The 13,475-nt window shown below is 35.3% G+C and overlaps 1 protein-coding gene across 5 annotated transcripts in view; it reads right to left on the bottom strand.

The window, feature by feature from the left end:
- DIAPH3 (diaphanous related formin 3) overlaps positions 1 to 13,475 on the bottom strand; it is a 238,535-nt gene that overhangs the window by 175,619 nt on the left and 49,441 nt on the right. For all 5 annotated transcript variants that reach the window (XM_069802607.1, XM_069802608.1, XM_069802603.1 and 2 more), the window contains 6 exons: positions 4,868 to 4,978; positions 4,317 to 4,435; positions 4,051 to 4,167; positions 2,695 to 2,813; positions 2,495 to 2,559; positions 1,771 to 1,875 (listed from right to left, as the gene is read on the bottom strand). In XM_069802607.1, coding sequence (XP_069658708.1) covers positions 1,771 to 1,875; positions 2,495 to 2,559; positions 2,695 to 2,813; positions 4,051 to 4,167; positions 4,317 to 4,435; positions 4,868 to 4,978 — 636 coding nt within the window. The remainder of the gene's footprint in view (positions 1 to 1,770; positions 1,876 to 2,494; positions 2,560 to 2,694; positions 2,814 to 4,050; positions 4,168 to 4,316; positions 4,436 to 4,867; positions 4,979 to 13,475) is intronic.

The following is a 13,475-nucleotide window of genomic DNA, read 5'->3' as shown; positions in this document are numbered from 1 at the left end:
TGAAAAAAAAATTCCTTCCAAAAAATACAGCTGCCTTACACACCAACTTCTTATTGTATACAGTAAGGACATCTATACTGTATCAAGATGGGCTTATGAGCACTTCAGTAAGTCTAAAAAAATATATTTATTTCTAGCATTTGAAGAACTTCTATCATAGACCTTCAAACATTAATAAATAGCTACCTGACAAAACCAGAAAAGAATAAATAAGTATTTATCTACTGGTGATAGTATTAATCAACTTTTCAACTGATAATTATGAGCTGAAACAGCCCATTTTATTTTTTAAAAATGGAGGGAAATACAATAAGCAAAGGCTTTAATATTTTTAAAAGGAAATAGCTAAATATCAATAAATAAAAATAAATACATGCACAACAGTATTGTTCTGAATTTCTGAACATATGGATTTTTTACACTAACAAGTAGACACTGAACAATTAGGCTCTAATAACAGAAGAAATACAAGAACAAATACCAAATGTAACAAAAGGGTAAACGAACAAGACCAGGAGAAAAATAGTCATAAGAGGTGGAAGTAGCCATGCTAAGTAGCTACTGATGTCATATGGAAACCAAAGATTCCTCTTAAGATAGATTGAAGAGTACTAAGTTGCAGTAATCAATTACTTGATATTTACAAAACATTCCAAATACCACATTAACAGAGGGATAATTCATGGTATGATAATTAGTGAGCATAATCATATGTTAGGCTCACTGTCTGCATGTAAAAAAAAAAGTTCTATTTAATACAAGAAGAAGAGAAAAAGTAAAATAGGAGAGAAAGCCTATTTCACTCACAAAAAGTAATTAAGTATGTTTTCAAGATACACAGCTAAAAATACTTTCTTAATGAGTGATACAAAGCTCTCACTAAAATTATTTTTTTAGAATGCAACAATTTTTGTAATTGCTTTTTTAAAGCCTGTTTGACTTTAACAGTTAATTCTGACCAGAAACCTGAATTAGAATGACATTTTGAAACAGAACAAAGCAGAGCTAAACTGATTTTCCTCACTAAGAAAATTAAACAAGCTCAAAAGTATTAAAAACCCTCTATGATAAAAACCACATATTTTATCACCTTCATGTATGCATGTCTTGCCAATGCTGTCTTTCTTTAGCCATTTTTAGACTATGCTTCTTATTCCAGGAAATAAGACACAGGAAAAATCACTTGGTCACACAGTCTCCTTAAACAGATTTCAGAGCTGAGGCAGTTACAAGTTAACTCAAGTATTAGTCTCAAAAATCTGCACTATTCCTCTCCATGACATCTAAAAATATCTATTTATGCTTGGAAATTGAAAAATTATCAGGAAATGTTCTTATCCAGCCACAGGTTATTTCTTTCACTGCTGGATATTCGTGGTAAGCAAACTGAGTAATGAATAATTTCCTGTGTAGGGATAAAGATCAGAGTTATGAATGCTAATCTAAAAGCATAAGACTTATTACCCTATGTGGTTAATTACTTTGGAAATATATGACACTGAAAGCAAAACCCAAATGAAACATAAGGAAATAGTTTAATTAACAGAGCTCAGGCACAAAAAGGATCATCTTGGAACTCAAACAGCTAATTAATGTCACACTACAATTCTTTGTATAAAACAGAAATAAAGGAAACTAACGGTCAATAAAAATCAATAACAAGGATTCTTTGAAAAAACCCTCAACTGTTCTATCAGAATCTGCAAAAGATGCAAAATTAAGCCCCTTTCAAAAATAATACTTCATACATTCATTTAAACTGTCTTATACCTGTGATTTAAAAGCTTGTAATTCTGCTTCAAGTTCATTGATCCTTTCTTCTTTTTTTTGCAGTAGGGCCTGGGTCTCCTGATGAACTACAAAATCTTTTTCAAACTAAGAAAAAAGAAAAAGAAAAAAACTTGTTGATACTAGTCAGTTCTGCGTAGTTTCTTTAGTTTCCAACTCTTCCTTTTGTGTTTGTTAAAACTCACATGTTAATAATATAAGGACACATACAACATATCTGCTATTCTAACTTCCATGTATCAGCACTGAGTGGAAGTGCCACCTCTATGACCAGTACAAGTATTTACCATATGAAATGGCATAAAGTACTTAATGTATTGTAAATTGGAATTAGGCAGAGTAGCTTAAAAAATTGACATACAGTAATACAGAGTCTGTAGATACAAATGAGTCAATTCTTACTCTCCACCTGTTTATCTTGTTGAAGAAACTGATAACTGTTCAAATAAAGTATTCAGTTGATTTTGAGAGATTTGTACATGAAACCTTAAAATAAATAGTAGAAAGACTCTCAATTAAGGTTAACTACACAACACCACTTTCCTCTGCTTCCTAATCCACAAGAAACATCCAAATTCCCACTTAAGCACAGAACTAATAGTAATTTGAAGTTAAAAACTATGCCACATTCAGTTACATCGTTCATGAAGCTATTAAGTAACCCCCTGTGTCCATCTTATGGTCACATAACTTCAGAATTACTTACTTTTCTAGAAAGTTCAGAAGCCCTCTCTTCACATTCTTCTAATCTTGCTTTATCTACACAAATATCTTGAAAAAATAAATAAACACACTTGCACATATACAGGGAACACAAGATTCTTTATCACATATACAACTTTAACTTGGTTTTTGGAACATATAAAGAAGTATGATACTGTAATCATTTTCAAACATAGTACTTACCTACTAAGTGGCTGAAATTTATATCTAATCTTTTACGATACGTGAAATCTGGGTCTGTTCCACTTCGATGTAACACTATCTGGGACACACACTCTTCAATTAATTTGAAATACTGTGGACTAAAGACAGAGATGAGTTCTTTTACAGCATATTCATTTATCACTGTATACTTAAAATCTTGTCTATAAACACAGTAAGGTCAATAGATTTGGGCTGACTTATTTCCATAGAAGGGCAGGTGCAAACCTCAAAAGTCTCAAAGGACAAATACATCTGGCAACTTACTACACAAGACCAATTTACACAAAGCCTGAAAAAACAGTGCACCTAAAGATAAGTGATTCTTGTATTATAAACTTTGCATCTCTCCCCCTGTGGAAATACAGAAAGGAAGGAATCCCTCCTGCTTCCTCCCAGTCAAGAGAATGCTCTTCCTTCAGCTTGATCCCTTCTGGTTTTGTGACTTTTGTAACTATGGATGCATTCCAGCTCTACTTCAGTAAGAGGAATGAAAAACACCTTGTTCTAAAATGCCAAGGGGTATGACTGCTGGGTCACTTGCCCAGAACATGCAAGCTGTGAATTCAAACCCTTTCAGGTGGAAGAGGTCTAGCACAGGTGTACCCATGTCAGGCAAGCACTCTTAATTTTAAGGGTACATCTGTGCTAGACCTTGCTTGAAAGCCAAGGTTATCCAGAACACTACACAGAAAACAGGAGGCTTTCCTTCCTGGTTCAGTTCATACCTGGTTCCTCCAGCGTTTCCTCAAAAACAACACAAGCAGATTTTAGAAAGGAAAATATCTGGCAGCTTCAAACATCTAAGATTTTATTAACTATTTGCCTGTAATTTACCTGACAAATTTCTCAAGAGACACTAACGTGTTCATACTGACCTATAATGGAGATTGACAATACTCAGTTCCCAACCAAAAGTTACTTGAAATTAAGCATATGTTCAGATTTCTATATAAAATGCACTTCTGTGCATACTTGGTTTTGTCCTTTGACTCAAATACACCACAAAATTACAATGCTACTAGCATGATTTATAACTGATTAAGAGACCTGTCCTGATCACTTATACTTGCAGTCAATAAGGCTGTTTTCAACAAAAATAGTTTTCTATATTTATGTATAAAATTGTACCCTAAGCGGAAGAGACATAAACATACAGATGGCATTCTTATTCAAAGCTGATACTTTTGAACAGGACTTCACAAAGGAATAAATACGAATTGCAATCCACACAGAAAAAGACTAAACTGTATTTATCATTAAATTTATAGAATAATCTATTAATAACTAAATGACAACGAAATACATAATTAACATTTAACATAGCATTAAACATACCGTATAAAATAATCATTTCTTATCAGCAAAAGATGTTGGAGAATAGAAAGAAAATATCCTTCAGCGCTAGTGTCCTTAACTGTATTCCACACCATGTTGTAAACATCATTTACTTCAGTAAAAGTGTTAAGGAGAGTAATAGCAAGGAAAAAAATACTTCAGTCAAACGTTGACTGATAACTTTTTAAAACAGAAATTATACCAGAAAAATGCCCATTATACACTTTATTTTGTTCATGTTTCTCTTGCTGATATCAAAAGGATATTCTAGTTCAGATCTAATATCTTCTAAACGATGAGAGAATTCAATCATGTCTTCTTCCTTATGCTCATTGAACACTTTCAGCTGAATATCTAGCGCTTCATTCTTTATACATTTCAATTGCTGCAAAGAGGAAACAGTAGAAAGGCTTGCAAAATTAGCATTTCCATATGTAAATAGACCTTATCTTTTTAATAACTTACATAAGTCTTTCTTATTTTAAAGTTTAAAATTACAAGAACACATGAGTTAAGTTAAATATTCAAAAGGTAAACATGGCTTCAGTCTGGCTTAACAAGTGTCTGCACAACAGTCTGTCACATTTTCTAAATCAAAGTCCTAAAATGCTGAGGAATCAGCATAAAGTTCAGAGAGCAGACTTCACCTTTTCATTCTTATTTTAAGACTGATTCTCATATCTAACTGCTCATACCCAGACTTAATAAAATGCCTTTGAGAATAATTCATTAGAACTTGTTCTCCCATTCCCCCTCTCAAGCTTAAATAGTCCAATAATTTAAATAGTAATGCAAAGAGAGACTACAAGACGCTTACTGGCAATATCTCTTTCAATCCACTGCGCATAAATTCATTTCTGATGTGAAGCCTAAAATCCAAGTCATCAGGAGATGTAACGAGAGCATTGATGAGCTGCATGCAAGCTACCTATAACAGAAGAAATATTAAGCTATTTTATTTCTTAGATTTCAATATGCATCACAGTCAAAAAGACATAACAAACTACTAATTAGACATTACATCATGTCTAATTATTAATCTACTGTAATCTTACAATTAAGATACTTAAATTTCTTATCAGCCACATGAGTTATAAATACCAAACACAAGTTCACAAATTTCCATAAAAATGAAATATTTTCTCACTTCATTGAATTTTGTCATTTTATACAAATAGCAAGTTCCTTTAGTAAATGAACTTTAGCAGCGTCCTAGTTTCGGCTGGGATAGAGTTAATTTTCTTCCTAGTAGCTGGTACAGTGCTATGTTTTGGGTTCAGTATGAGAAGAATGTTGATAACACACTGATGTTTTCAGTTGTTGCTGAGTAGTGTTTAGACTAAGTCAAGGATTTTTCAGCTTCTGATGCCCAGCCAGCAAGAAAGCTGGAGGGGCACAAGAAGCTGGGAGGGGACACGGCCAGGGCAGCTGACCCAAACTGGCCAACGGTGTATTCCATACCATGTGACATCACGTCTAGTGTATAAACTGGGAGGAGTGCGCCTGGGGGGGGATCACTGCTTGGGAATTAACTGGACATCTGTCAGCAAGTGGTGAGCAACTGCATTGTGCCTCACTTGTTTTGTATATTCCAATTCTTTTATTATGATTGTCATTTTATTATTAATGTTATTATCACTATTAGTTTCTTCCTTTCTGTTCTATTAAACTGTTCTTATCACAATCCACAAGTTTTACTTTTTTTTCTGATTCTCTCCCCTCTCCTGGGTGGGGGGAAAGTGAACAAGTGGCTGCATAGTGCTTAGTTGTTGGCTGGGGTTAAACCACTACAAGCAGGTAGTAAATACCTTGACAAGCGTAATTCTCAACATAAAAATCAATGTAGATATACATTTATCTATACATATATAAAAAGTTAGTGACATAATAAAAATGCTAAAGGCTAAAGTCTGCATGAACAGTGGAAAACGTATTAGAAAACAAAATGCTGATTAAACTAAACTGAGCCTGAAGAACAGAATGGGCTTTTTTTCCCCTTATTTTTAAAAATCTTCCCTTTCTAAACATACTGAGTGTCATAGAATACTTCATGGGAACCAGTACTTCAGCTCAAAAGCAAGTATCAGGTCAACTAGTGAGTAGTCTCTCTTCTGAGGAATCAAGAGATTCATCTTGAAAACCCATAGCCAGGAGCAGCAGGAGTTTACTGTTCAGATTCACAAATATTTAGAATGATGGCAACTTATTATTAATCATAAATAAGGAGGACAACAGCCACTATTTCTTTTTTTTACCTTCTCTGTTGTTTGCACATCTTGCTTCAAGGCACAGGAAATATGTTATTCATCTATTTCCAGCATTTTAAGGGGTTTTTAAAAACACAAATCAATTAGGATTGTCTTCTGGCCTAATATACTATGTAAATAAGTAAAGCAATCTGGTACAAACAGTTTCTCTATTGTAAAGCCTTTTATCATCTAGAAAACAATGATATATTATGCCGTGGTCAGGCAAAAGGTGATACCAGGAACCTACTATATCAAGTCATCTTCAAAGTACATATAATGCCAAGTAGTGAATTTACATATGGTCACCAGCAGAACTGGATGGCCAAGCTACTTTGATATAGACTGTAAGAAACAACAGCACTCATTAGTTTCCAAGAGGAACATGCTAAGATTAAACAATAACACAGACTACAACCATGATCCTACATTTATCCTACTGCAAGGAATGTAAGTATAAAAGTAGTTCTATATATTATTTTAGCTGAACTGTTATGCAGGTGCATTGCAGTCAGCAGAATTTAGGCCTACTTGACAGCAATATTAGCATACGCAGATGAACTTTAGTTAACACCATAGGAGAAGGAAATAGCTTAGTTATAAGAGCAGAGATGTAACAAGTGTTGTTAATCAACATGGGAGCTGTGACCCTGTGGAGGAAATCAAGTCAAGCAGACTGAGCTCCAGCAGGTTGTTAGGAACGAGTGTTAGAATGACCCAATTAAGCATCAGGCATTCTCCACCCAATCCCATAAATGATGGTATTTGGAGTCACTTAGAGAGAGAACTGCAAGGGCTCCACAACTTTTCACCAGGAGTTGGGACCATCTCTCCAACTTCCAGAGGTGCCTGAGAGGATGAGGATGTTCAAGTGAGGATGCTGTGGCATGGTGCGGTTGGAACCACTCTAATAACCTATCTGACACCTCTCCTGGAGAAAAGCTACCACGACAGCATCTATTATATTACTCTGTCATACAGCATACCTTGCATCAACAATAACTTTAAAACAGTAATAGGAGAAGGGAACAAGCTTTGCTCTTTCCTCTTGCTTGAATGAAGAGATGAAATTAAGTTCTATTCCCTCATAACTTCTATGAAACTCAGTACATGCAAATACCTAGATTTCCATAATAATAAAAAAGAAAACTATGGCTTTTACTTTATTGACATCAACAGGACAAAGCACACTAAATTCAATTGTTTAAGTCAACTGCATGAAAATATTAAGATAGACTTATGTAACTTACTGCAGTCTCAGACAATAATTATTCAAACCACATCATCTAAACAAAATACAACAACACAAGTTGGGGGGGGGGAAGGAATGAAAACTTCAGGTGATCAAACATGAAGCTGTATTAAAGCAAGGGGGGGAAAAAGAGAGAGAGAAAATAAGATTGAGGGACAACTTGCAAAAAAACCTCTATGATTAACACATCTTTTTCCTTGAAGATAACAAGAGAAGGAAGACAACCAGAGAATCTGTAGGGTCAGTAAAAGATTACGGTGAAAAGGAGTACCCAGAGAAAACAAAGGCCACAGCAACACTTCATCAAACGTTCTACTGGTGTGTGAAAGGAGTTCCCAAAGTAGAACAGAGACACAAACAGGTTCAGGGGTTGGCAAGAAGAACTTAAAGAACAAAGCCAACAATGAGAAGTCACAAAAGTGACTCACTCTTAAAACATTCAAAGTTTTGAAGAAAATTGAGGACAAAATAACATTAGTACCTGCTATTGAATTCAAGTTCTTACTTGAAAGCATGTTGACACCCAAGAAAAGGAAGACAGCAGAAATTATATTGATATTTACAAGGACATTTTCAGGGAGATCTGGACAACCACAGACTGCTAAGTTTGACTTTTCTACAGTGCAAATATATTGAAAGTATAATAGAGAACAAAATTAATGAGTAACATAAAAAAATGCAACATGAATAAATGGACACTACAAATACATGCAACATGGCTTTGTAAAGCAAAGTCCTGTTTCATAAACCCATGAAAGTTGTTTGAAAGGCTCAAGGAGCAGGCAAGAATTGGCCTAAGTCTGGACTTCAAAAAATAAAAAAAGTTTGTAAAATGTCAAAACCGCTTAGGAAAATTTAGAAAACAGTGCATTAAGTAGCCTAATTCAAAAATACTACAAAATAGTATTAAAATTCTGTCAAGAAGAGGAAACAAGCTTATGAATATTTTAGTAACACTGCAGTCTGGAAAGTTAGATTTTGGGGAAACATGCCAAAACCAAGAGAAAGATAAAAATACCCCTCTTAAACTTGATGAACAGCAACCGATTGGCTTATTAAAAGGCAGTTTAAACCAATAACCCAGGGAAGATTCAAGAGCAAAGAAACTTCTTGCTATACTAAACTTTGCAGCTGGAAAAACAACATATTAATATCAACCTATGCTTGACAGTAAGTCAATTAAAAAAAAGTAGCAAGCCTAGTTCAACTAATGTCTGCATAAGGCACAGGAATAAACTCAAACAGGATACTCAAGAGTTTTCCAAGACAACACAGTTCAAGCTTCAGATATCTGCATTTAGATGCCTATATGTAGACAGATATCTATATGTAACTACATGCATAGCTAAACTCCCATTCTTGTTAATCAGTAGGCTACTAGATTCTTCTTTAAAGCTCTTCTTTAAGATTCTTGATTATAAAAGATCTTCTTTACAACACACATGGAGTGACCAGGGCATTCTAGGATCCATTGTCTTTACTGATTAGGGACCCAATTCATCAGCTTAAACATGAACGCATAGTAATCAGAGTACTATTACAGCTGCTAGTGTCTCCCATCTGGCTTACAAATGCCAATCCAGAAGGGTGGGAATCTCCTAAAGGAACTGTGTCACATTTACAAAGGCATCTGAAATTACATTTAAAGTTCATGCACAGGCAACTAAATTGAGCCTTGGATTTCCACTGTTTACATGAGAGTTTAGACATCTAGCTCAAATGCTTCATGAGTTGGCTTACTTGCAGACTAAATCCAATTCAGTGTCTCACTTTCTAAAGAGAAAGATCTGCCACTTAGAAAGCTCATTTGTTCCCAATCTACAGAGTTTTAAATAAGTCTGATATTTTACCTCCATCTGTGTCTATTTGTTTAGGAAGTAAGTCTCAACCACAAAAATGCCTCAGAAAAACAAAAAGTAAAGTCTGTCATGATTTTCTTTTTAAATTACAAAGATGGAGGTACATGACTTTTGTTTAGAAATACCAGATTATGACTTGCTCATCTTAAAGTAGTTCTAAATCTGCTTAACATCATGATTAAAAAATTCTGAACATTCAAATACAGACTGGTATTTAGAATTATTAAATTACCAGAAAGTAAAACTGACTTCAGATCTAACAATATTCAAACAATGAGTTTGTTTCCTGCTTCTAGAGTATGGCTACTAATTAAAGAAATGCAGTAGAAATAGCAGATACGGTAATCTCTTCCACAAAAAGAGACCATGCTGCTAATAAAGGGTCAGACCAAAGAGAAAACAGTCCGAAGAGTTGAAAGAACTTCTTAAGGGAGAAAGAAAGCTACAGATAAGTAATTGTTTTCTTCAAGTGCTTGTATCTACATGCATTCATACTACACACAATTCCAAGGAGTATCACCTCATAATTATTTCTCTTCAACGCTCCTAATTAAGAAAAAAATTGAAGAACAATTATCCCAAATGTAACATCATTCCTTGACAATTCTCAAAGTACATAACACTTAAGGAAAAAGCCTGTGACATTCCCATTGACAGTTCTATAACTGTCAATTCTTGGGACACAGAACAATCGGTCACAACTTGCACTCCAGGTGAGTGGGCCCTAATTCATTCTTTTACGCTCAATTATCTTGGATAAGATTCTGTAAACAGACTTACAGCCTTTTGAATTTTCAGCCATGAACACAAGGTGGGAAAGCTGTGTCCACATCAAAAAAGATGTCTCATCTTCAATAAATGAAGAGGTACTTCTGCTGAGGTAGTATAAGGATTAGTGAAGATAGGTAAATTAGCTTCCCAGGAAGGCAGAAGTCATTATAAGCAAAACATTCTGGGCAAATGGTCTTTATCTAAAACCAATTCATGAAGAGTTGTAGATTCTGCAGGTGCAGGTATTTTGTCAGTCTGCCCTTGAGAAGATGCCTGAAGAAGTGAAATTATTCTAGGCTCTAACAGCAAAAGGTATATGGCAATACACAGCTCTCTGGTGTACCTTCTAAAATTTTGTTGTGGTGCTGAGGACTGCCATTTCTAATTACTCTTTCCTGAGGGGCACCTGTAACCCAGACAGTAATTACATTTTGAGAGTATCCTGCTGTTTACAACAGGCATGCAGTGAAGGAGTGTAGAGGCACTTTCTTTTCTTCAGGGAAAAGCCAAGAGCAAATCTTTCATTTCACCTGGCAGACTATTTAGATGCTTCCCTCCCTTCTTCATCCCTAAAGAATGGCAGCTAAGTATAGTCCACCATGTTAGTTTTCAGAGGGCTCTCAGGTCTGCGAGTATATTCCATCTGGAATGCTTTGAACACCCGGCTGCCACATGGTAGGGAAATCTACAATACTTGACTTTATATGTTTATCTAAGAGATGGGCATATATTGATGGATACACACACACATTATTTTTGGTAGGGAAGAACTTCGCATGGATGATGATACAGTTTACCTGGAAAGTCAAAACTTTGAATGCTTTCTTCCTTGAGAAGCTAGACCAATGAGATCAGATATATCCTGCAAAGTGAGAAGTTACATCTTCAAATTCTAATCTTCTGTGATTCCAGCTGGTGATGTCTATCAAGTTACAGGATGCATTTCCTGAAGATTCCACAGTCTGTGCTTTAAACTTGCATTTTTCCAAGTTGAAGACCAGACAGAATATACCTGGTCCTTTTCTGGTGGAAAACATCACGTACATCTCAGTAGCTCAGAGCAGCTTTTTCCTTGCATAGACAAGACAGCCAATAATAACTATATGCTAAGTATCGTCTTATGTCATATCTTGCCCATTTGAATAAGAACAACTGCGGTTAGATTTTCTACTTCACTTTTCTCACTCTTACTGCAAGTATGCATTCGTAGAAAAGGCTGTGAAGATGATGCATATTTGGTTAAACTCTGCTTGCCAATATTAAACTGGCTGTAGATTTGGCTTTGGTACAGACACTATGACTTGGACTTGATGATCTTAGAGGTCTTTTCCAAGCTTAGTGATTCTATTCTACTGTAAATGTGTCTTTTCTCTTCCCATTTCATTCACATGGCCTCCACTAATGGCCTTTCAGTACTTAAAGGGGGATTATAAGAAAGATAGGGACAGACTTTTTAATAGGGCCTGCAGCAACAGGACAAGGGACAATGGTTTTAAACTAAAAGAGGGTAGAGTCAGATTAGATATAAGGAAGAAATTTTTTTTACGATGAGGGTGGTGAAACACTGGAACAGGCTGTCCAGAGAGGTGGTAGATGCCCCATTCAAGGTGAGGTTGGACAGGGCTCTGAGCAACCTGATCTAGTTGAAGATGCCCCTGCTCATAGCAGGGGGGATGGACTAGATGGCCTTTAAAGGTCCCTTCCAACCCAAACCATTCCATGATTCTATATTGATGTTCATCAATTATTTACCCTTGCTAATGACAGAAAATTCTTAGTAAAGGCTTTGAGATGTATTATCCACATACATGTACATTTACATGGATCTTAAATACATGTTATCAGTCTTTACATTTAGATAAAGTGCGCTTTGCTCTGATTCAACCTATTGCATACGCATTTATGGAAAGGATCTCATTAGCACAGAACAACCAAGAATCATCAAGTGATTCAGCTAACCAAAATATCACAGACCATACCATCTCACCTTCCCTTATTACTACATGAAAAAGATGAAGTTGTATTCCTTGACAACTGAAAATACTAGGAGAGTAATGCTAATGATGAATAGATAAGACCTTTTACTTTGTCACAAAAACGCTTCTCCTAGGACAGGCATAAAACACCTGCAGGTTTTCACAGGGATGATCAGTGCTCATTTTTCAGGAACTAAATTGGAAAGAGAAGAATCGCACCTTTGCTTCAACACTGTACCTCTTCCCAGTTCTAACTGGAAAATTAGAAGGAGCTGGCATGTGCAATTAGAACTGTACAGAAGAATGACAGCACTCTTCCATTAGTTAAACTGCCTGCTTGAGGAACAGTGATGAAAGACGATGATTAGAGAGTAGAAGCATTCATTTGATTCTACAAGAAGAATGAGAACTGGGCAGCACACAACTCGTTGCTGCTGGTTTCATCATGGTCTTAAACACATAAAATGGGTTGTGTCAGAAGAGTTGTATTTCCTGCCTCCATGACTTGAACAACCAAAGTATTAGACTTTTTCAGTTGTCGTCATAAGTATACAAGGTACCAGATTGCCTTGTATGCATTTTCTTGAGCACAGGCTTAAGGTGTTAAAACTACATTTAGTTTAACAAAACCAGAAACTCAATATTACTCCTGCCTGTAGTTATATTCTCAAATTAATATGTTTAGTTTGTCTTGAAACAGAAGCATTTAAGTAAGCTTTCCATAATTTTGGATTTTATGAAAGATAAAAGGGAAAATATCCTTTGGTTTCAACAAATGCAAGAAGTAGATACATAGAGTTTTCACTAAAAATACAAAAATCATCATACTGAGGCCTTTTATATGTTCAGCCTTCAAGTAACAGAAATGTTAGTCAATTCAGAATTGAAAAGGTGAGTTGTTAGTGTCAAATTGAACTGCCACAAAGCAAGCCTACATATATCAAGCAGATAATCAAGGCAAGTATGCCAAGTAACTGACAACTGTAAACTTTTGACTCATTAAAACACTGTCAAATTAACCACCAGCTCAATGTCATTGTTGTAAAAGTTTATAACATGAGGAACCTTGATTTTTCTGGTCTTAAAAAAAGAAGTCTAGCAACATTTGTAGAGTCTGAAAAAGAAAAAAAGCCTTTTAGCAGAAAGAATGTCTTCAAATGGCAGTTTAACAAAAAAAAAAAAAAAGAGAACTTTCATTAAAAGTTTCCATATCTACATGAGATACAGCAAATGAAACAGCAAAATGTTACCTATTTTCAGGAACTTTAGGGTAACACTCTCAGTAAAGACAGATTAATATAGTTAGCTTAAGTATTGCAAT

The sequence above is a fragment of the Haliaeetus albicilla genome, chromosome 15 (assembly GCF_947461875.1).
Source record: "Haliaeetus albicilla chromosome 15, bHalAlb1.1, whole genome shotgun sequence".
In the NCBI taxonomy this organism is placed as follows: domain Eukaryota; kingdom Metazoa; phylum Chordata; class Aves; order Accipitriformes; family Accipitridae; genus Haliaeetus; species Haliaeetus albicilla.
The sequence above is the reverse complement of the archived record's forward strand: the minus strand, read 5'-3'. Positions and strand labels throughout refer to the sequence as shown.